The sequence below is a fragment of the Odontomachus brunneus genome, unplaced genomic scaffold (assembly GCF_010583005.1).
Source record: "Odontomachus brunneus isolate Ranch 3 - 2012 unplaced genomic scaffold, Obru_v1 Obru_scaffold_188, whole genome shotgun sequence".
Lineage (NCBI taxonomy): Eukaryota > Metazoa > Arthropoda > Insecta > Hymenoptera > Formicidae > Odontomachus > Odontomachus brunneus.
Genome location: NW_022639638.1, coordinates 516,193 through 540,731, shown reverse-complemented (window position 1 = coordinate 540,731; position 24,539 = coordinate 516,193). Strand labels below are relative to the sequence as shown.

At 40.0% G+C, this 24,539-nt stretch overlaps 2 protein-coding genes across 3 annotated transcripts in view; both read right to left on the bottom strand.

The window, feature by feature from the left end:
• Window positions 1-10,294: 10,294 nt before the first annotated feature.
• On the bottom strand, window positions 10,295-15,157 carry LOC116851729 (inositol-tetrakisphosphate 1-kinase-like). 2 transcript variants are annotated; one of them, XM_032831449.1, is made up of 7 exons: window positions 14,998-15,157; window positions 14,424-14,708; window positions 13,813-14,058; window positions 13,494-13,592; window positions 13,280-13,421; window positions 13,060-13,196; window positions 10,295-12,794 (listed from the first exon to the last, which is right to left on the bottom strand). In XM_032831449.1, exons 3-7 carry the CDS (start codon window positions 13,921-13,923, stop codon window positions 12,216-12,218), a joined length of 1,068 nt encoding a protein of 355 aa, XP_032687340.1. In that variant the 5' UTR covers window positions 13,924-14,058; window positions 14,424-14,708; window positions 14,998-15,157; the 3' UTR covers window positions 10,295-12,215. The 2 variants fall into 2 exon arrangements, with proteins under 2 accessions (XP_032687340.1, XP_032687339.1); XM_032831448.1 differs by lacking the exons at window positions 14,424-14,708; window positions 14,998-15,157 and having other exon boundaries at window positions 13,813-14,415.
• Window positions 15,158-15,201: 44 nt separating this feature from the next.
• Window positions 15,202-24,539, bottom strand: part of LOC116851725 (serine-rich adhesin for platelets-like) — a 93,134-nt gene continuing 83,796 nt past the window's right edge. The window contains exons 6-11 of the mRNA XM_032831440.1: window positions 21,798-22,044; window positions 21,548-21,714; window positions 17,329-20,880; window positions 16,755-16,794; window positions 15,426-15,614; window positions 15,202-15,347 (exon numbers count right to left, since the gene is read on the bottom strand). Of these exons, the coding sequence (XP_032687331.1) occupies window positions 15,318-15,347; window positions 15,426-15,614; window positions 16,755-16,794; window positions 17,329-20,880; window positions 21,548-21,714; window positions 21,798-22,044 (4,225 nt within the window). The 3' untranslated portion in view covers window positions 15,202-15,317. The remainder of the gene's footprint in view (window positions 15,348-15,425; window positions 15,615-16,754; window positions 16,795-17,328; window positions 20,881-21,547; window positions 21,715-21,797; window positions 22,045-24,539) is intronic.

Genomic DNA, 24,539 nt, shown 5'->3' with positions numbered 1-24,539 from the left:
GTCGACGAAGAGGCGGCCTTCTCTTTCTATCTTTCTCTCTCGCTCTCCTCCTCCACCTGCTCGTTTCCACCGTGCCGAACTCGAGTTTCCGCCCCCCCCCCCTCTCCCTCCTTGCCCGCCGCCGGACAATTCAGAGAGGAAGAAAGTAGGCTTCGCCTGACCCTTCTTATTCCGTGAATCGACTTCACTATTACTCGCCGCGAAAAAGACCGATCACGCTCGGCTCCGCCGTGCTTTCCACCTGGTGGAAAGTTACGCGCGCCGGAAAAACGCGATCTCTCGAGCCGGCGAGTCCACGCGTGCGTTACGCGGAACCACCTGAATGCGATATGCCTGCACCAGATCGCGTTCAGCGGTTCCGCGGACCGCTGCTCCTTCTTCTTCTCCTCCTTCCGTTCGTTGTGCCGCGAATTTTCGCGACGGCGAGACCGCGTTCGTCGCGTCCAGTTAGATCGCAAGCATCGCTTAATGGTAACGAATTCCGCGCCGTGGCATGTGCCATTTCTTCCGACGCGGGGGGGAAGTGGCAGATCGCGATTTCCTTCCGGTCGAGCTCGACTTTCCATTTTCAGTCGTCCTAACAAGCCAGCGTGTTTATAACTTTCCGCCGACGTGTGCCCGCATTCAGTTGAAAGTTCGAAAGTCGAAATCTTCCTCTTTTTTTCCTTTCTTTTAGAGTCCATTGAGGATTGAGACTAATCTTCGATCTTCCTCACGAGTCACTAAAGTCCCACGGTCGCCGTGAACGAGCGACGCTAAGGGATGGGAAAGCGGAGTGAAAAAGCTCGTTGCATTGAAAAAATTATTTTCGTATCTAGAACTAAAAAATATCTATACATGCATTTGGATTGATATATTATCATGTTCTTTATTTGTGTCAAGTAAGATGTAGTAAAAAACCGAAACGGTGATTAAATTTTTTGGTGGAATTTAGTCAAATTTTCACCCAATATACCAAATTTTTGTATCGACAACAAAATCTATTTTTCGGTGTCGAAAATCAACATATAATTGAAAAAAAGTAAGTTTAGAAATTTACTCTTACTCTTGTAAGATAGAAGTTTATTTCCCAGAAATGAACTTTGTTTTACAGAAATGAACTTCTATCTTACAAATAAATTTCCAAAATTTCCCAATATACGTCGATTTCCTACACCGAAAAATGGATTTTGTTATCGGCACGAAATTCCGGTGAACTTCATCTCACAGAAATTGAACTTCGTTTCACAGAAATGAACTTTGTATCCCAGAGATAAACTTCGTTTCCTAGAAATAAACTTTGCTTCTTAGAAGTTGCAGCCCACAAATAAATTTTCGAATATATGTTTTTCTCACGTATACACGGTGATGAAGAGGAGGAACAGATTGACGCGTTGCTGCATGAATTCGCCTCTCCTCCGGTAACCATTCGGCGAAGTTTCGAACGCGACGAGACAATTATCGTAAATCAAAGCGCGAGCGAACGCGGATACCAACCGCAGAGGATCGTAAGAAAGAAACTGGCGCGAGACTCCGCCGCTCATAAACCGCTTAATTGCGAAGGTCGCGAAGGAATTACCGCAAGCGGATAACGGCGCTGAAGGATCGCGGCCCGCCGGTGGATCGGAGGGGCCGTCGTACCTTCGCGGACGAAATCCGTGTCGTCGGCGGTGGCCCGTGTTACTTTTCGGCATAGACGGATAATTAAACGTCGCGCCCTCGCGAGCAGATTCGCATAACGGCGAGAGCAGCCTCGTTGTTATTCGTCCGCGAAGTCCGCTTCAGTCATCGCAATCCGCGATGGAGCAATCCGCGGAATATATCGCTAGAAGGAGAAGTAGATAGACAGATAAAAAAGAGTTTATCAAGTCTACGCGGAAGTGTTGCAATAAGAGTTACGAAATTTTGTAATCTTGTACTGCGAGAACAATTCCGGTCATAATTCTTGCTTTGTAATGCAAGAATTATGTACGGAATTGCTACATAAAAATATCATGCACGTTTGACATTCTGTTATAAAATTACTGTAATTACTTGAATGATTTTTTTATTCCATAGATCAACAAATTTACTATTTCTTCTATTTCTACAGTAATTTATGTTTTTATTTATATTTTTACTATATTGTATTTATGACAGTGTTAATATAGTCTAGCTTTACACAGAACATTATAAAATATAATCTTCGCGTAATTTTCTCTACACCGACAGAAAGAAAGGGTTGATTTAACTAAAATTATAGTTATTTTTGGCCTATATTTGTTGGTTGTTCTAACACGAAAATGGTGATAATAACATGCACATAAGTTTAGTATCATTAAAAATAATGAGATTAATATAAAATAATGTATATAGGAGAGAAATAAAAATTAACTAATTAACTAATTACTAAATTAACTAATTAAATTAGTTGAAAAAAAATTATATAAATAGATATATGGAGGTATAAAGAAAAGAAAATATATGCGAACATAGAAAGGATAGATTTGAGAAAGAGAAATATAAAAGGATAAAGCTCTCTCTGAAATTACAAAAACTTAAAGTCATTTCCTCTTATTGTTCTTTCAAGTAAATCCAGATTCAAGAAAGGAAAATAAAATAAAGAAATTCAGAGGAAAGTAAGATGAGGAATAAAATAAATAAGAAAGAGAGAGAGAGAAAGAGAGAAAGGGGGCGGCAAGAAGTAGATATTTATTTTATCTCGAATAAAACCTATTAGGCATACAGAACGTGAGTTCTGAGTTGACAACGATATTCGCAGACGAGTATTGACTGCGCTAATTATGTTCCAATGTTGACGTGCATATTGCTGAAGCAACAAGAGAAACAAAAGACGTGAATAATGAAGAAGGAGAAAATAAGCCAAGATTAAATGAGAAAGGAAACGGAGAAGGGAAAATAAGAGACAGAGGGAGAAACCGAGATCCGTTTCCCTGCGCGGAAAGAAAGACGTCAGCACATCGATCGCTGAGTGCTGGTCGCCGGACGCCGATATTGTGACACCAACGCGTCTTATTATGTTACATCTGAAGTATAATTAATCACGTTTGAGAAAAGTCAGTCGCACACGGCCGACTACAGAGCGCCGCTCGGAATGAGGTAAGAGATACACGCGTTTTTCTTTAGCTGCGTTCATCCGCCGCGCCTTCGGCAATTCAATCAGCAGTTAATGCTCTGACGTGACTAACGAGAACCAGGGCGGCAATCAACGCGTTAATAAGCTCGCGACATCGCGAGCCGCCGCGCCAAAGACACACGCTCGCTGAGCGATTTTTCGCACGGTGGCGTGCGAAAGTTTACGCGCGCGGCACGCATTGATATATTATTGCGCCTGCTGCGGGAATCTCGCACGGCAAAAAGTCATGGCGCACCCTGTGCAATTTGCAAAATTCACTCTCCAAGTGATGCACGATCGCGCAGTAGAAACTGGACATCCGAATGTGTGTACGCGCGAATTGCAGCCGCTGATTCTCAGCCCTCTGCGAGTGCTTTTCGCAATTTGCGCGATTTTTTCGCGGGAGCCAATCACGCGTGAGAGCGCACGCGCGCGTATATACGCACTTCTGAATGTCACTGGATGCACGTTAGCCGCGAATGACAGACGCTTTATGATCATTAACGTGAAATTCGATTCTCGAGTAAGTAATGACGAGAGAAGACGGATGTGGACGGAGAGGCGGGGGCAGCTTGCGCGGCGAGATGTGGTGATGCTGAAGAAAGGGGGGCACGGTTGTGTGTTATGACATAATTGCTTAGGAAAGTTCGGAATGCGAATGCATACACACGCGCGCACACATACACGTGCCGTGTATACATCTCGAGTGGAAGTAGTCCGTGCCGTTACGTTCGTTTCGCAAAACTCGTCGTCGACTGTGCGCGTAGCGCCGCGCTATAATCGCTCGTGTTCTCCTCTTTCGCGCGCAGAGGATATAAGACCCGATCTACAATCGATGGAGTAAGGAGTAGGAGTAAGGCGAAATAGAAATAATTTGTTTCGCTTACTCCCTTATTCCAATAAAAGTTTTCCCGTCTACATCACATGGAGTAAGCCTGAATTAAGTAGTAAGAGCTGGAGTAAGGAGCTGGAGTAAGCGAGTAAGCGAAATAAATTATTTCCATTTCGTCTTACTCCTACTCCTTACTCCATCTATTGTAGATCAGGCCTAATTGTATCGTATATGTGCCCTCCGGCAAGAACGTCGCGGCGGCTGCACTCGTCCTCGGGCTTCTTGCACCACCGATGATCTTTCTCTACTTAGGTATTGGTAACCCACAGCGGTTTTGGACTCCCTCCCACACGGAAAAAAAGGTTTGGTTGAATTAACTAAATATCTGGTCGAATATGAACGGTCCAGAAATTCCGATTGAAGTAAGCCGAAGTCGAAAATCTTGTTAATTTAAACAGAATTCGGAATCCGATTGAATTACTTCAATCGGAATTTCTGGATCGTTCACATACGACCAGATATTTGATTAATTCAACCAAACCTTATTTTCCGTGCAATATCGCGAATAAGCGACGGCGTACTCCCCGTCCAGCAGTGTTCCGAAGACATACAATAAAAATAATTAAATATTTACTCGTTTGCTCGTTTGCATGTGAAATAGTCCTGTAGTTTGTAGGAGAAGTACACGGAGAGCGGGAAAATGAAAATTAATTGAGAATTGACTTGACAAACTCTTGGCTGTCGAGAGAGAGAGAGAGAGAGAGAGCGAGAGAAGGAGAAAGAGAAAAAGAACCGTAAAAGAAAAATTTACAGTTTAAATATAATTTCACTTTAACGCGCTATTAAATCGATTTGTGCAAAGTAACGTGAAACAAATTAACTTTCTTCAGAGGCTTCGATAGTACTGTCTCATGTTTCGCAAAGAACATCATATATAAAAAAGTTTATATAGTTTTTGCGACGTTAAATATTGTATTATCAATTTTCGAAAGTTACTTTGGACGAGTTAAATAGAATCACATAGGACATAAGAAGCTGTAAAGACACTTGAATCATGACATATGAAATACGTGTAAAAGAGCACGCTTCCTCTGTATTCTTTAGAAATTAACGTCATTTAACGATCGGAGCTTCTTTCACGGAATTTTTATTTCCGGCTTTCGCGGTCATTCTTATGTCGACTGCTCGCCAAAGTCGTCGCGTAACGAGGACTGCGCGACGTCTCGCGATTTCCGTCGCTTTTCTTCTCCTCTCGTTACGAGCGCCATTAGCGGACGTGTCGGTTTAGTCTCGTTCGTCGCAGTTATCGCATGGCACGGAAAACGCAGGGAGCATAATCTCTCCGCGGGAAGAAATCACGCACGTTACAAATCGATGCGACACACACAAACAAAAAACATACTGCATTCAAGCAAATGTTACTTATTTTTATTATTTCAAAAATTTATGTCCGCAGATACATCATAAACTCATCTTAAGTATCAAATTTGTTCTGAATCTTACACTAAGAAAAAATGTTTAATTTGATATTTGCAATTAATCATGTAGGAAAATAATTATAAATAATATATAAATAATAAGATATATAATAAGAGAAATACTAGGAACAATATAATAAAAAAATATATAATGGAAGTAAATACATATATATAATTATATTAAATACATAAAAATAATTAAATATATAAGTATGGTCAAGAAAACTATTTTTATTAAATTCTATTATAATATCAGTAATAATAACCTTATATGCATATTACTACTATTAATATTTTGCCACAAAAAGTATGGTTAGATAAAAAATAACTATAATTTTAATTGGGTCAACTATCTTTTTCTTTCAGTATAACATTTTCATCAGGAATATTAGATTAAAGCAAAAATTCAGTTTGCTTACCTTGTATAGAGTCGAATCAATTGTCCCTTCGACAAAATTTTATGATATTCCTGTAAAAAGAATAAATAAATTCCTCTTTTAAGTGTATTATAATGAATTTTTTAAAAATTTGTCACGAATAGAGTATTTCAAAAATATTATCAAGGAAATTTTCTTTGTAACTATTATTACTAACTATTATTTAAAAAAAAATAAACCAAGTATAGTCGCTTTTCTTAGCAGCAGAATAATATTTTTCTCTGTGCACGAGAATACGCAACGTTCGCCGTCGTTTACGGTGATTGAACTAGAATCGCGGAAGCACAACTATCAGTCCGGATTTTATCCGAGCGGCACGAATAGACGAGATATGCGCGACATACACACACACACACACACACGCATGCACGCGATCCTATATGATTAACCCGCAAAACGCGTTCATTTTCGTTTCCGGTTCGGGATGACTGGCTAACAGGTTTAATCGCGGGCCCGTGCGAAACGGGGTTTACAGGGAAAAGGCAAAACCGGCCGGGCTATATTCCACGGGCCGTTGCTCCTCGTAACCGGAGTCCGGTCGTCGTCGTTGTCGTCGTAACCGGCATTTCGTGCGGCAAAGTGCGAGATTGCGGTGCAAAATAATTAAACATCAGTTTAGAGTGTTGCGGTATCGGCTCGTTCCGCCACGGTTGTGAGCAACGCTGTAAATCGGCGATTCCGTTCGCACGGAAAAACGCTCGCGCGATTTCCGGTCGGGAGAGCGCGTCCCACGATACAACTCGATTTCGGGTTACGATCGGTTGATCGGTCGGCCGGAAAGGAGAAAAATAATTGCGCTTTTTTTCGCGCGTGACGATACCGTTCGCGCGAACGATATCCGATGCGCGAGTCGACCATGCGGTGACCGGTTCCGAGCTTATAGATTACGTCACCCGTTTCATATTATATGTACACACACATGTATACACTGTAAAAAATCTTGCGTATACAGTACGTAAACAAATGTTCCAAAAAGTCCACTCTAAATTTTGTGTCGAAAATAACATTCATATGTTCATTGGTGTGTTATTTACATTATGTATAGACTAGTACATAATATAAATAACACACGAATGAACATATAAATGAGTTATTTTCGACACAAAATTTAGAATGGACTCTTTGGGACATTTGTTTACGTACTGTATACACATTTTTTACAGCGTATATGGCTCATCTACAAAGATGTATCATGTTGACAATTAAAATGTCGCCATTAATAATGACCCTCTTCGACGTTTTCGGTAAAGTAAAACTATCTACAAAAATTGTTCGGAGAAAGAAAACTACTCGCTAAAATTAAAATCACAAGTTCCGGAAAACATTCTGTGTATGTATATATAATTTAAAATCGTAATAAGAATGACCGCGAATATGGGAAGTAAAAATCCTATGGAAGAAGTAACATTTAATTAAATAAGAAGTAACATTTAATTAATTAAATATTAAATAACATTTAATTAAAGTGCTAAAGAGTACGAAATAAGCGCGCTCTTTTATGTATATTTCGCTTGTCACATACCAAATATCTTTACAGTTTTTCGCATCCTATTTAACTTGACTTAATCTACTTAAAAATCTACCAAAATCTACTTTCAAAAATTAATTCTAATAAAGTCGCATATTTAGACAAATTTTGTTCCTATTATATAAATTATATTATGAAAATATCATTAAAACATGATCCTACACTAAAAGAAAAGATATCTGAAAAATAAAAAATATTTACTCGATGGATATTAAGAACATATTGTACTAATATATATAATTTAACACCGAGAAAAATGATTTTCAATAGAGAAAATTATCATTTTCCTAAAACCGCATTGCATTCTCTAAAAACAATTATCTATTCTATTTAAACAAAAGAAAGATTTGGGCTTTAGAAAATATATTAATATATTATAAATATGTATTGGTATCTACCGAATATTTTTTACTTCTTAGATATCTATCGAATATTTTTTACTTCTTAGATATTTGTTCTCTTAGTGTATGCATTATCTTCGAGGAAAACTGATCTTTTTCGTATCATTCTCCTCACTTACTAAAGACTCCTCCCGTATGAATAAGTAAATAAATAAATAATTGTTGTTTATATACGCGAATTGATTGCGCAAGTGAGAAAAAAAGAAGCACCTCCGCGATAGAAATAGAATTCGGAGAAAGTTATCGCGAAATAAAGACGCTCCATAAACCACTTTCGGATTGCCAATGTAGTGTGAAAAGGTAAAATCGTCGTCGATCTTCTCCCCGGCTTGCTTTCGCAGTCCATGAGCGAAACCGTCTCGCACGAAGACAACGAAGTTCCGATACTTAACGAGCGCGCGATTACCGCGCGTTAAGTGCGCGTGCATACAGCAGATTAAGTTACGCATCGCGCGGTGCGTTCGGGCGATTCGACATCGCACGCGACATCACGGACTTAATTCGTCGTCGCTTTTCTCATTTCTTCACCTTTTTCTTCTTTTTTCTTGTTTGTTTCAGAGAGTCTTCTAAGTGGACCGAAGAAATCGTTTATTGGCGGCGGAAGTAGGTCGCGGCGAACACGAGCGCGGCTTCGCAAGGTGCGAGATTAATTAAACGAGAAAAAACGTCTTTCGGTAACGTCTGATTGTGAAAAGACATTCTCCAGATGTCCTCGAGACCTCTCAAATCAGACGTCTGCAAGTTGTCATTTATATGACACTTTCTGGAACATGTGTAACTCTCTACGTTCCTAACTACGGCATTAATACATGGCTTTTTAATCTTGTAATTTTTTATGAGTAAAATTTTCATCGATATACATGTCGAAGAATACCACGTAACTTATTACCAACGCATTGTTAACTAATCACAAGAAAATTCATGTTTAGCCAAACGCAATCGCAACGTATATTCATGTAACACCATAAGAAATAAATACACTTTATGAAACGCACCGTTTGAAAACTAAAACCTTTAGATATAAAATTTTACTTGACCCACCTCATTGCCTCATCACACCTCATCACTTATCACCTCATCACACTCATCACAAACATTCTTGGCGAAATAATAATCCATTGGATTTTATGATTATGATTCTGTAATGTAAAAATACTGACCACTGTTAAACTATTTTCAAACGAGCCACTGACTCGCCGTTGTGTTACGCGCACGATTCTTCGGTAGAGACAATGGAAACTCATAACAGACATTTTCAAACTAACAAATAATGGATTTTCAATAATCAGCAGGTGTAAAAGCGATATTTATAAACTGTTTTTATTTCTAAAATTTGGAAATGATTAAGAGTTTTGTAAGTTATATATATCACACACACATACACATATTTATAAGATAATATTAAATATAAAATCGAACTTACATAAATATCATTCCAAGAGCCGTAAAATTGACCAACGGACTGTCTAGTATCATCTAGTAATGGCCAGAAAAAATTTTATTAAAATTAGTTTGTTTTTTCGGCTAAATTAGTTTAAGTATGAATTAAATTGGTTTCAATTTTAGTTAAGATTCTGCAGAAGCAAAGAGCATATATTGATTTAACTATGAAGGCCTCATGTGGTAAGAGCGCGAAACACCATTCTGTATACATAGTTATATGTCTATATATACGCGAATACTAATGTATTGCTTACAGGAACAATTGCAAGTTAGTACAGCCAGACTATACTTTCTGTAGTTACTTTTCTTCCAATTGAATTCACCGATTTGAAAATGTTTTTACAGTGTGTAAGTACAAACTTTAATGAATGCTTTACGCTACACATTTGCAAGAAATCATATAAATTTGTATTTACCGACCGTCGGTATCACAGGCTACTTGCTACTTGTTCATTGCTACTACTACTATTACTATGTTTATTAATTTTTGTCCTTTTATCCCATGAAAGCATATCTAGTTTGAAGTATCCCGTCAGGAGAAAAGAGAAAAAAAACAATGTGTTACGCCGGTCTGTAGAATCCAAATGGGTGCGCCGATTTTGAACGCTTTCACGGGGTGAAGTACAAACATTAATGAACATTTTGCACTGCACAGATGCGCGGTCGTGAAAATATTTTTTACCAACAGTCAGTAGTATAGGTTCCAACTTTGCCGATGGTTGGGAAATAACTATTTTAATGATTTCGGCAACTGTTGGACGCTAAACACACAAACAATTGCGCTTTCGCTCGGTGAAAACACTTTCAGTCTTCAGCGCTTAACAATCTACGGATGTTTTTCTGATTACAAATATCATAAATATAATTTTCCTCGCATTTTAGTCGAAGATTTTTGCCTATTTAGCGGCCCTCCGCGAGAGATCTCTAAGATTCCTTTAAACTCTTAATTAAATACAGAATTCTTAGAAGAAAAATCTTGGCCAACTTAAAAAATTAATATTATTAAAAAAAACGTGATTCGAACAAAATACTTATGTATTAATATATCACATTAAAACCCACGACAATCGTTAAGCATGTATCTGTTATACGATGCATTTATTTCTATTTGCAACTAATTAAAACAGAAGAGTGATCCAAGAAATGTCTTCTCCCACCTCTGTACATTCTATTCATATAAAATATATGTACATATAAATAAGTATACAGTGTAAATTTTACATATCAGATTGCATATCATACAATATATAACTGAATAAATGTATATATATGTTATATATATATTTATACATATATATATATACACACACACACACAGGAGTCATCGAACTTATTACTAATGCTTTAGATGTACCCAGATAGAAATGCATGATGATCATGTTTCATCATATTGTGACTTCATACTATAACTCCAATTTGATACTTTTTTAAAGATCATTACGTGATCTCATGACATGAGCATCAGATGCACACAAATGATGTACAAATTATGTTGCAAATTCTTGACATGATGTTGATTATTATTATTAAATGAGGTATTTTTGTGATATCATAACATGTCTACATTCTGAGGCGCATATGAGCCCGCATTGGTGTCTATTCTTCTCCTCATGCTTGAAGATACATGAATACAATATGAGCTCGGAATGAACACATTTTTCTATCTGGGTATTTAGAAACAATCGGTTTAATCGATAGAGAAAATTACATGCATACTATCATATTTTTCAACAGCGTAAAATTATCCCTAAAACCATTCTTAAAAAATTAAATGACTTGATTCTGACGATTAAAAATACTGAAAATATCCTACTTACACTTCATTATTATCTTCATATTGCACTTCACAAAAAAGCGTTCTACGTAATTCCGATTGTTCCTGTATCTTATATGCATTCCGTATAACCGTGTTTTACATGATGTACATTCAAAACCTTCAGCATTTCAGTTATATATAACATTTCAGTTATATATAATAACGTCGATGCAGAAATGCAAAACTGTATATACGTAAAACGTATAAAATATCTTCTCTGGCAGTCGTATATATGTACATATAGTTATTATATTGTACTATATATGTATGGAATTTATTACAAAATACAAATATAGGATTCGAGTTTCCGCGAACGATTAAATGCGTATATTCCGCGTTTTTTTTTTAAGGAATAAACGTACCGAACGTGCTTGATTAATCGTAACGAAACCATCGTGTATTTATGAAGATTTAGAGAAATTGAAAGTGAGAGCCAAATTTTGCTTGTTTATGAAAAAAATATAGAGACACGTTCACAACAATATAATGGATCAACCCGATCATAACCTTAGCTTTAATTTCCCTAAATTAAATATTACTTTTAAGGAGATGCTGAAGCTGAAAAGTTTTACTGATAGAATATTGGCATTTTTTACAAAGTTCACGACATATTGGTTGTGCGGAATTACAAATGCTTTCATACAATAAAAATACGTGTAAAAATAAATTGCTAATTATTTTGTGATTGTGTTAATAACAATTGTCTCTACGTTATCGATATTGTTCGAGTTTCTTATCGACTTCAGCATCCTTTTAACGCATTCGCATACTTATTTCGTTTTCTCCTTCTTTCTATTCATCTTTATTCATCAAACAAACGCACCAAACGTGATTTATTAACGGAAATATTGAAGCCATTATATGTTCAACAGAGAAATCGGGAGAACCGCGCAAACGGTTTCGTTTCGTTAAAAAAAAAATATAAACACATTTAAAATATCGTAACAGATATCACTGGAATTATATCATTCTAACCAACAGCCTATGTTTAATTTCGCCTAAAACTAGATATTATCCTTAACACATTGACTGCCATCATGCTGATTTCCACAGATTTTCATCAAAGCTTAATTAAAAGAATGATTAATCAAAAGTATAATAAATTATGTATTTCCTGAAGGATACATTCATCAGCTAGTCTTATTCATCTCAAAATGGCAGTCAACGTGTTAACATGGTCGTGCGTTTATTTCGTGGAACATTTCCTCTTCTCGTCGCTCTCGAAACCGGAATCCAAATCATCACTTTGACACTTCTTTAACGTGCAACTCTTGGAACTTTGCCTGTACGCTCCTTGCTCCACTAACAATTTCCTTATGCTGTCTATCAAGTGTTCAAAGAAATTCGGATAGCCATCGTATCCGGGGAACACGTTCACGTCTATAATCGCATACTTGCCAGTATGATTCTCGATCACGACGTCTACCCCGACTAGTGTAAGTCCAAATATCTTCTTGATGCTTTTGACAATCGTCTCAAATACTTGGTAATTTGGCTTCATAGTTAAAGGAATGTCTTCTTCGGATAGAATCGACCATTTAGACTTGCTGCCGCTTTTTGATATATCGTGCGAGTCGAAGAATATTGTACTTAACGAATTACAGTCTTCTTGGTAAAAGTTCTTCAAGCTGGGCCGTTCCACCACGTGAAAACGCTCGCCCACGACGAACACCTTGTACAAAATAGCGTTGTGGTTGATAAAATCCTGGGCAACACAGGGTGGCTGACAGTCTTTCAAGTCCCTTTCGTTGAAGATGATCATCATCTGAGGTCAAACAGTATTAAGCAATGCTACTCTGAAGTCTTAATTCTCTTATATATACAGAGTGTCTGACAATACATAACACACCTGTTGTGTGCAAGTAGAACTCATCAAACTGAACACAAAATTCCTCTACAATTTTGCAAACACATTTTTTGTTAATATTCTTTTAAGCACCCTGTATATATTAAGTATTTGTATTGAAAGACTAAACAATAAGAATGTCCAAGAATAAGTACAAGTTCAAGCGTTGGTACTTTTACCTTACCTTGTGTGCATCGCTGAAGCCATATGCAATAAGAGGTTTACAAACAAATGGGTACTTAATGCCACGTTTCTTCAAAGTAGACACTATGTCTTGAACATCTCTACTCTTAATTTCTACAAAATTTGGAGTAAATATATCTAAAAACAGATCGATTAACATCAAACTATATTTCTGATTCCTTCGCAAACAGTCAGTATTGCATGATAAATTGCAAACTTACCACTAAACCTAATACCTTCTTGTATAAATTCATAAGATTTACATCGATTACGTAAGTTCTTAATATTGTCCAGAGGGTCGATAACAATCAGATCTGGATGTTTGGCAATATATTCCTGGAGTCTCGTGACTATATCTTCAGCCTGTAAAAAATGTGTTACACGATTATTAACGTATTTTGAAACTTATGGGTATCTAATAGGCATTTCCCACACATTTTTATCACCGCTCTCCGCGTGCGATTGCGTATCCGTCAGTTTGTGTAGAAAAACGTGTAGTGGTCCCTGCTTTTCAAGGCTTAAATTCACATCGATCTGAAACAAACGAAGACTCTAATAATTCCTAAAACACTATGAGAGACTAATACGGAAACATCGAACATATTTCCCGACGTCTATATATTGACTTATACAATGACGATCCGCATCTAATTGACGGGAGTGGAATATCGGATAACACAGAGCTTGGTTATCCAAACATAACCTATGCCGCGGAGTTCAACGCAATATACTCTCCAGGCTTCCTCTCGCTCACCATTTTTAACCGAAAGCCCTCGCTCTCGCAGACGTTCTCGAAGTCATTCCAATTGAATTTCTGCCGTTTCCTCTCGGATATCCAATAACCGATGACATACTTGTCGCACATTTTTCCCCCGAATTCGGCTTCGTTCGCCGCGCCGTTACATCGATCGATTCGCGGTGACAGATCTATCTCGATCGTGCGTGCGACCCACGTCCGAAAAACGAAGATCCAACCTCCTTCACTTCCTTGCTCGCGTCGCTGTTCAAACAATCCACCGTAAACCAATTTTCATACTTGTGCAGCGCGCTTGTACTGCCAGCCGAGACGAGGTTAAACACGCCGCATTCAAAAAGTCACGTTTCGCGCGGCACTCTCCTCCACGGAGAAGTCGACTGTCGTCCAGATATTTCCTACATAGAAAACAGTCGCTGTCCGCGTCCGTTCGTCCGTCGTCGTCGTCGTTGTCGTCGTCGTCGTCGCGACAAACGACGACATCTCTTTTTAAAACGCGACGCCGGGCCTCGCGTCGCTCGAAATACCACTTAGATAATGCGTCTGGTCGCTTGTCTCTTTCTCTCTCATTGTCTCCTTCCTCTCTCTCTCTGTCTTCCTCACTTACTCACCTCTTTCCCCTCCCACCACCCTCTCTCTCCCTCTCTCCTCGGCGCACGACCTAGGCGTTAATTCTATTGTTTACTTTTTTGCCGTGCGCCGCGTTGCATCACGTCGTGGAAGTGTATTTTTTATCAGCCAACTGCGAGCGTGATCGGCGAATAAATAGACCTCGGACGGACGAGGACAGCGTTTGAATACGACACGATCGGCGCCGCAGAGAATTCAGTTTCAAATTCAAACGTCTCGACACGTCGGCGGTTGTACAGATGATTTGAAACGCATATCTGGAATGTCTATAGATAAGAGTCACAAAGATTAAATTATCGGCTAGAAAATTTCCACTCTATCTTTGGAAATTTTTTCAGCATTCCAAAAATAGTCGAGACGAGATAATGAGGAATTTGAATGAAAACAAAGTGGAACGGTTACAAAATTCAAATATTTAAATTTGAGGTAACATGTATAATATGCGCGCATACACAGGATATACTTATGCACTTACATGTGATGTATTTGTACATATCATATATATACATATATGTGTGTGTATGTGTGTGTATAAATATATTTAAACATACGTACATTTTGGGTTGCTGTGTCGAATACGATTAATTGTTAATCGATACGATTTAAAACGACAACGTCGCTGTCAACTATCTTCTCTTTATAACGGAGATAAGAAAACTGTGTCTTCGTATTTGCACTTGAAGTGCCGTGTGCAAATTGTCACGAGGTATCTTGTCGAAGTGACGCAATTCTTCGATTACGATAATTATAAGTTGAAAATAAATTAATTTTAATAGATTGGAATTAAGGTTAAGGAATTGAAATACGCGGACGTTAGAACGCGATTGTAAGTTCATGTATTCAGATACATTGAGAATACGCAATCTTGCGAATCATTAAACGCGTCCGGAACTTCCCAGTAGAGTCTGTAACGGAAAATAAATTTTCAAACATTATGACAATCTTTTTTTCTTTTCTTCTCATTGTCCACCCTGCACACTCACCGAAGTATCACTTAAAGGTGTTAACATGCTCTTAGTAACGAAAATCGTCACGCTGCTGTCGCGTTCGATCGTGCTATCTGTGATTAAATCGCCTTTCTCCAAGATCCTCACCTCTCCGAGAGAATAGGAACACGAACTCGGCATGTATAACTCACCCTCGGAATGAGACATCTCGGACGACGTTCCAATCTGAAAAACGTAAATTGATTGATTAACTAACTGATGTGTGAGGCGCGCACACATGCGCAGCTGCTAATACAATATTATTGTGAATTATTGCGAGAACGTTACTTGTTCCTATTTTTACCAGGATACTTATTCTACAATCTTTAACTGGCGTAGCATTTCCATGACACATTTTAAAAGCCAATGCCATATTCAAGCCAATGTCATACTTTGATTCGAAAATCCTCGTATCGAAATGTCGCAATAATTTCTGATATAAATAATTAAAGTCCGCCTTTGGTAGTATCGTATAGATTTCATGCGCTCAGGCTCGTAACATTATATGTGCACGCGCGTATCGATCGCTCCTCATGTATTGACAGTTCAATTGATATCAATTTTTATTGTTTAGCTGATTTTTTTGCCTAAAATGTTTACTCTCCTGCGTTTGATTCTTATTGTCCTTTAATTACACTTTTCGATTGTATATTTCAGAGCTCTATTTATGTCTGTTTCAGTCAATTTTCTTTCTGATCGGTGCAACTATCACGTAGATTACAGTGATTAGATTACAGTGATATGAACTTATATTGGTCACAAGTACATCATCAAAGAAGTTCTTTAATTTCTTCTTTTTGTCGAGAATACAAGTGATCCACTTTGATAGATCTTAACGTGATCAGAGCCAAGTCGCAATTTATTTAGACAAGCTCAATTGTACACGAATGGAGGACAATTTTAGGACTGAATCACTTAAAAAACTTCAACAATACTAAAATATAACAATAACAATTAATTTATATTAAATTGCTTTCTATAGCTTTTTGTTATTTTAAACATATTATTAAAATCACACGCTTTAGCTGTAATAATTAGCGCGAATCGCGTGCACTTTTCCAAAAAAAGAAAATATTAAATACCGATCATTTGGTTATGACGGTTAAAATTCGATAATATTAATTAGTTTGTCAATATCAGCAAACAGTTACACTCTATGCGGTACTTATGCGTAACCAGAAAATGAGATCAATTCGGCTGTCGATAACAGATGAGCGATCGGTACGTGTCCACACATAGTATCGCGCGTCTGAGTACATGAAATTTACACAGAGGCGATCGTCAACTTTAACCTTTCATATCTCGGGAACTACTGTGTCTACTCACTTCTCTCTTCGTATCATCGCCAAATGCGACATTGTTGGACCTGAAAACAGAGAAGCCAAGCGATTAATGCTTCAATTATCATAATTCAGAAGCTACATTCTTACACGACGACAATTTAATTTAATGTAATTGCGCGTTAACAATAATGCAATTTAATTGTCAACGGCACTTTTATTAACCTTCCCTGGTCACCTGGAGTGTACAGCACTCTAAGCAATTTTCAATTTTAAATTCTAACGGAAGTCCGGAAGTAACGGAATTCCAAGTGCTAAATCTAAGGCTGCGTTCCGAAATTCACTGCTGAAATTCTATAGTATACGTGACATGAACTATAGATTTTCAGTACTGGCAATGAATTTCGGAACGCAGCCTAAGTATATGGTTTTTTTTTTTAACTATTGGAGAATGTTTTCATGATCTTCAAGAATGTGTCAACACCATTAAATAATTTAAAAATGCGATCTAATTAAAATGGCAACGCGAAAATGACATTGGGGTGTGCCACACCCCATGTGACCAACTTGTTACGATTGGGAAGTGTGATCAGGGAGGGTTAATATCGTTACACACACACCCGCCATTATGATCCAACGTTGCACTACTGACGCTCGAACTGGACAGGCTCATCCGTAACGTCGAGGCGACCAGCCAAAGCTGCTCATTGCCGCTGCTTCTCGTGCTCTTCGGAAGCACCGACTCCTTGTTTCCGTTCCCGCGACTTTTCGGCGTCCCGTTTGTCACCGGTTCGTTGCCGTCCTCGTTACTCGCCTTAGTCGAGTTAGCCTCGTCCACGACGACTAAGGAAATTCTTCTATCGCACGACTGAACCTCCTTTAAGGGCGACTCATCGCTCTGCGCACTCGACAACGTGTGCAGCGAGGCGCAGTCCCGCAAAGAATCGGCCGAACATGAATCCGCAGGGCTGATCTTACCGTTCGCCGCGGAATTTGCTCGTGTATTATTAATGCCCTGCTCGGCCTGTGCGCACGAAGACCTGATGTTCTCCTCGGTTAACGAGTGCGCGAGATCCTCCTTCGCCAAGGTCTCGTCGACGACTCTCGGCCTGCTCGCGTCCGACTGCGTTCGCTTGTCCCTTTTTCCCGAAACATCCGAGGCTGGAGGAGATGATATCTCTTTATCCTTCAAAGCAGTGCTGTCATTCGCTGCTTTCTCGGCTGTAATCTCCGTTTTCTCTTCTTTTTTCTCTTCTTTTTCCTTCGCAACGACGAGTGTGCCATCCGTAGCACCCAGAAGCCCGTCGTTCACTTGATCTGTAGTCGTTCGCGAGATACTTTCGTTTGTATGTTGATCGCCAAGAACAGAATCTTTATCGTCTTTTATCCCACTCGATCTATATTCGTGCCTTTTGCCGCTCATATTGCTCCTTTCATCATGGAACGTTATAGTCGCCGCGTCAGGACCGTCAGCTTCCGTTTCTTGGTCCTTTTGCGATCTCACAGACACAGTCTTCGCGGGCGAAAGTCGGGAATTCTCTCGGGGATTTCCCGCCTCGTCGCTAAGAATATCGGAGATTCTCTTCAACGACTCGCCCTCTGAGTGCAAGTCCCTTTTACTCTCGCCGTTACTTCGAGAACCCGGAATAGTATGGGTGGCGGACTCTCGAGCTTCTGAACGCTCGTCGCGACTTCCTAGGTCGCGAGAATCCTCGATGAGCCGCCCGTTCTCGTCGGAAGCGACTCTCACTTGCGTTTGTTGCCCGTTCTTCTCGTGTAATGCCAATTCCTCGATTGCACGAGGTGATACTTTATGAGAATTGATTTCCTCAGTCTCCTTTTCCTTTTCCATGGCTTCGCCATCGACGGCTCCGTCGGTTTGGCTCTTAACGTTGATCAAGATATCCTTCAAGACATCCAAAGTTTCCGTGCGACGCGTCGCTACGTCGCCGACCGAGTCTGTCTCCTGCAGACGAGCGAACAGCTTCTCCATCATCGTAGGTGCGACCGCAGACTCGTCCAAGACCTTCGCGACCTTCCCCTCGATAATGTGCCTTTCGTCCTGTAGCATGTAAGCAACCAACCGATCTGTGGTCTCATCCTTTAGACTTCGGAGAATCTGCGCAAAGACGTCGTTGCACCCTTCCTTCGTTCGATCTGTTTTATTCGCAGAATCCTCGAAGCGATTCGTTACACGTGACTTCGAGTCCGCGTAATTATCCTCGGACGCCTGAGATTTCGCTTGAGCGACTCGATCCTGCCGAAGACGATGTATCTGCGTGTCGGTGCGCGTGCTGGACAACGCGGGCGGCAGACTGGAGAACGTCGTGATGTCCGACTTATCCATCGACAATTCCGACAAGCGCGTTTTGGACTTTGGCCGTTGAGCGCCGTCCTCGTCGGGAGACATCTTGGAGTCGTCGCTCGCGTCCGGTATAGCTCTCTCTGCAGATTCCACGGAGTTCTGCGAATGATCGTCGCGACGACGAACGTTTCTCTTCATGAAGCCCAACGACTTCGTCTTCGTCGCGGCCGCGGAGGCCTCTTGCGAATCTGCAACGGAGACTCTCTGTATCTCCGACGCGCTTGAGATACTCGGAGTTTCATTCTTCGAGATAGTAGCCACGACTGACGGGCTCGTCGTCGGTTGGTCCAACGAATTCCCGCGACCGTGATCGCCCGACAAGTCGGTAGTCGACAGATTATCGCGACTGGTTTCTCGTTTTCTCTCTTCAATTTTGTATCTTGCGAACTCGGGCTTTGTCAACAACGCCGCGAAGGTCTGGACAGCGCGAACAGCACGCTCGATCTTCTTGTCGTTGGACAGCAAGGTGGAATCCAATTCGTCGAGGCGCGGCCGATACAGCTCGACCTCGTTCACCTCGTCCTTCGCTGAAAAGTCGTCCCAAGATGAACGTATCTTCTCGGCGACGTCGTCGTACGGCTCATCCGCCTCGTCGTGACTCTCTCTGTTGAACATGTTCGAAAGATACTCATCAATCGCCCGATATTGTTTCGAGCTCGACGTCGTTCGACAGGGCCGAGCAATATTTTCACGGGGAAAACTCACTCGCCTTGAGACGTCGGTCGAGGCAAGTGGTGGCTGTGACTGATCGCCTCTATTTTCCGCCTGGATCTTATCAGCTATGTATTCTACGTTTTGTAGCCGACTCAGATTGTCAACACAGCTCTTCTCATTAAATTTTCCTTCGTCGTCCGTACGACGATTCTCTACATTATTACCAAAGTTCATATCTGGTTTACCGACTGTATCAGTCGCCTCTTCATTCGTTACGTTCGCCATCGAACGTTCAGATATTTTCGCGTCTCGCAAATTGACCTCTTTATCTTTCTCCTCTTCTCTGTAGGCGCCGTCTTGAAGCTGCGGCGTGGTTGGCGCTCGTTTCTGCTCGTTGTTACGCTCGTAATCAGAATCCTGGTTTTCTACAACGACTCGAACATCCTCTTCCAGCTTCCTCGAAGCGCTCGTCGTTGCAGTTTCGACTACAACTTCCGTCGCGATCGGTTTTTCGCGTTTCTCCCTCGAAAGTGTGGCCAATCTCGCGCGACGTCGCGCTCTGGATGTCATCAGCGACTTGTTCGCCTCGTTATCCACGGACATGCTACTTTCTTCAGTGGCGCTTTCGTGATGCAGTATATAAGTGGCCGCGTTCACGCGTCTGCGAGCCGGCGACGGCCTTGGCGATATGTGCACGTCTTCCAGATCTTGTCTCGTGAGTTCCCCGTTGACGTGCAGTGGCGGTCCTATCTGGATTCTGCACACACCGCTGTCCGGTTGAACAACTCGAGCCGCCGACGATGGTCGCCGTCGACTGCGAGCCGGCTGGCTGTCACGCGCCGTCGTTTGGTCGTCCTTGGACGACGAATCTTTCGAGTTCTCCGGCGCTTCCGCAAGCGGTGCACGTCCTCGTGACCGCTGCTCGTCCGTTCCGCACTCAAGGGACGTGCGGACGGCGACACGTCGCCGCTGCGACGTTCGAAATTTAGGAGCCGACAAATCGACTCTCCGTGTAGTGATTCTTGACGCGTTCTCTTCGCTGCTCGCTTCAGGTCTCCCGGGATAACTCGTCTCTTGAAACTTGGAGGTGACCAGCTCGCGGATGTACAGCAGCTCCTCGACCTCGTCGTCCAACGGCGGATCGTCCGCAAACCTGAAAGTGTGTGCGATACACTAGCGAATGATTGCGAAAAGAGAGGAGGGATTTTGTCAAATTTTATATAAAATATGTACTTGTCAGATAATGTTGGATAATTATGTAATAAGCAATTTCGGAATTTTCAAGTAAAATATAACGATTATATTTTTATGTCATTGTTTTATGAAACAGAATGCACACAGATAGCAGAAGGTCATAAATCAAAATACATAAACGCATACATTGTTTCATGAAATTATAATAATATAGAGATACAATCGATTCATTTCACTTGATAAAACCCGAAATTATTTATTACAACTCAATATATATCATTACACATTACCCTCTATTTATCATTTACGCTGAGAAAAAAGTGTCTGATATTTGTGAATGTAATTGCATAATAAAATCAGAAGATTAGAAAATGAGAAACACTAGCAAAAGTCAATCAATCAACGCAGATTGCGAATAAATTATTATCTATTGTATCATCAAGAAGCTCTTTAATATTATTTTTAATACATCCCAATATCTTTTGCAAAACGCTTTAATTTGCTAAAAGATAATTTAAAGACTGGAATGAAATAATATCAATATTTCCTATTAATAAATAAATAAATAAATATTTTAGTGAGACTGACCAATTCTTTTTTCTCAGTATAGGTGATCGTCTACTCACGTGTCTCTATCACGTCGTGCAGAATCGAGACCGGGGACCACGTGCACCTTCGCGAGCTGTATCTTCGCGTCGTTAATGATCCTCTCGGCATTCTCGAGCGCGGTTGACGTCTCGGGACTTAAGACCGGATCACGAGCTCGCGCTTCGACCGATCGACTCGTTTCTGACTGTGATTAATAAATGATGACGCGTTGTTCACTATAAAAATGCATATCAACAAGAGCAAACTGTGAATAAAGACGTTGCGTACCTTTCTCTCGTCGACTCTCGGAACGCTTCTCGCTGTTCTAGAAGAACCTCCGCTGCTCACGCTCTTAACTATCGATTTCCTAGACGCGACGGTTGCAGCGCGACGATTCTCTCGACGCGCTCTAATATCGTTATCTTCTACACATCCCTTTTGTTTGCAATAACACGTACGAGCGGAAGTCATTTCTCCTCGCGACGTCGCCGAGCAGATCCGTCCGTTGCACGACTCCAGAGAACTCAAATTCTCCCTGAAACGGAAAGAAAGAGTGAGATGTTGGGCCTCTTCTTAACACATTGAGCACCATCAACGGCGCTACAGTACTGTTGTGTCTCATTAAATTATATATAGTGATTTAATTATAATTACAGTATAATAACGGCTCTATGGCCTGTATTAATACTCGTTATTTGAAATTCTTCTCAAGTGAGATACTTAGATTTGAGTTCAGAGTTGGATAAAAGTTATCGATTGAATTACAGATATAATGTTACATATATCATACAATTTAACTGAAAAGTTTTAATCTTACTTCTAAATGAAAATCTGAATATCTCACATAAGACAAGTTTCAAGCGACAAGTATTAATACGAACCTATATGCATTAAATATACACTGATCTTTAGAATATATAAAGATGTTAGAAAGTTCAGGTCGAAAGTAAAACTAAAGTTTCGACTCTAGAACGTGTTGCTTTATCGGGAGATCTCGGCGTAAAATTGATCGATTAAAGCGGCTCACATTCGCATTTCTCACCGTGCGTCACGCATAATGTATGAAAAGGTAATGCAATAAATGTGCACATGCTCGCGCATAGCGATGTGTGTCGCGTGTCGATACGACGAGGAACATCGAATACTAAATAACTGCGCATGACGCGGCTGATGATGCGACTTAACAATGTTCGTGTCGTCGTGCACTTTAAAATATGCATCAATCGGCGAGACGCGCCGGCTCGTGTCCTTGGACGCGCACGTGGCGCTTGGTCCCAATTATACCGGGATATACGACAATGCGAGCACGATTAAAAAGTATTCGCGCGGATCGTCACGAGTGCACACGTGCGTGCACTCCACGCGTGGCATTCACCCGCGACGAGTCGCACAGAAGGCTCTTCGACGTTCAGCTCTACGGCGAATTTGAAGTGGATGGAGAAGAGAGTTACCAAGCTCTTGCGAGAGTAAGTCGTCGATGATTTCGTCGGCTCGAGTAATAAATCAATCTCTTATATATTATTATCATTAAGGCATTCACTCAGCGTTCTAGAATAAATCACCTTGAGCGCGGAATACATTTATATACAGAATGTCCCACAATGTCGCGACCTTATTTCTATTGAGGTGTTCTATTTATAGGTAATTTTTCTCTCCTCAACGAAAATGTCGAGGAATCAATAATTCCCGTGATATCCGTCGATGAAGAAAGCAGAGAACTTTTCGCGAAATAAACATCGGCCGACCAGGTTATAACGCAATTATTTTCCTCAATCAGTTCCAAGTAGATTTTAATAGAATTTTCATTTGGAGTTCAAGTACAAAAACGTCGTGTTGAAGTACAAAGATACGTTGTGTTGAATAATCGTCATAAATAATGACTTCTCTCGACATTTTTTCGTCAACAAAAAATTGTCTTCAAATTACTGGGACAATCTCTCGAAAAATTAAGATCAAGAGTTATGCACTGAGAGAAAAATGTCTGAAAAATAAAAAATATTCATTTATTTTCGCGTGGTAATTACTAATAACATATTTACTTCAATTCTTTTATTTAAGTAAAATAAACAATTGCTTTCATAAAGAACTAAGGTTTTAAGAAAATGCATATTTTCTTGAGAAATATTTTATATTGATACAAATATATTATTAAAATATATTATTATATATATATTATTATAAATAAATTAAATATATTATTATATATATTATTATATATATAGTAAATATATTATTATATATATAGTATTCACCGCAAGAAAAATATTTTTATTTCTTAGATATATTTTCTCTCATGCAGTAGGATCTCTGTATATAAAAATATAATATATTACATTATATACACGCAAAACCTCAAAATATTTATTTTGAATGTTTGGACATTAATCGACTAGAATCTCTCCATTATCAAACCTCAATGTGATTGATTATACATTGATTGACAATTAGTTTCACCAAGCGATTAAATTACTCGCAATTACATACGTCAAAATACAATACGCAATTACATACGATCAATCAATTTTGATTATTGTTTTGCCGATTATTTTAGTCAAGGAAATGTTTAACCGATTAATGCCTAACACCGTTTGTGTAAGATTGTCAAGAACTTACCATAGAAATTACCCGGAAAAACAGAAGAAATTAATGACGGATCACGATAGCCAATACATCGCGATCGGACTGTTCCGTTACAATTAATAGTAAAAAAGACACAGCTAAAAATCCGACGAACTTTCGCGAGTCCACCGTGAATTGCGCTCGGTGCATCGATCGGCGTGCACGAATCGAATGGAAAGCGCTCGGCGGGAACGAGAGAGGCGTTGGCGTTACGTCGCTGCGAAGCGACGGGTTCAGAGACCGACGATAATAAAGCTCCCAGAGTCTCTCTTCGAGAGGCGGGGGTGGTGATGGTGGCGGTTGCCCATACACACTCACCCTCACTTCTCTCTTTCTCTCTTTCTCTCTCCCTCAGCGTCGTTCCGTTCGCTCTCTCTCTCTCTCTCTCTCTCTCTCTCTCTCTCTCTCTCT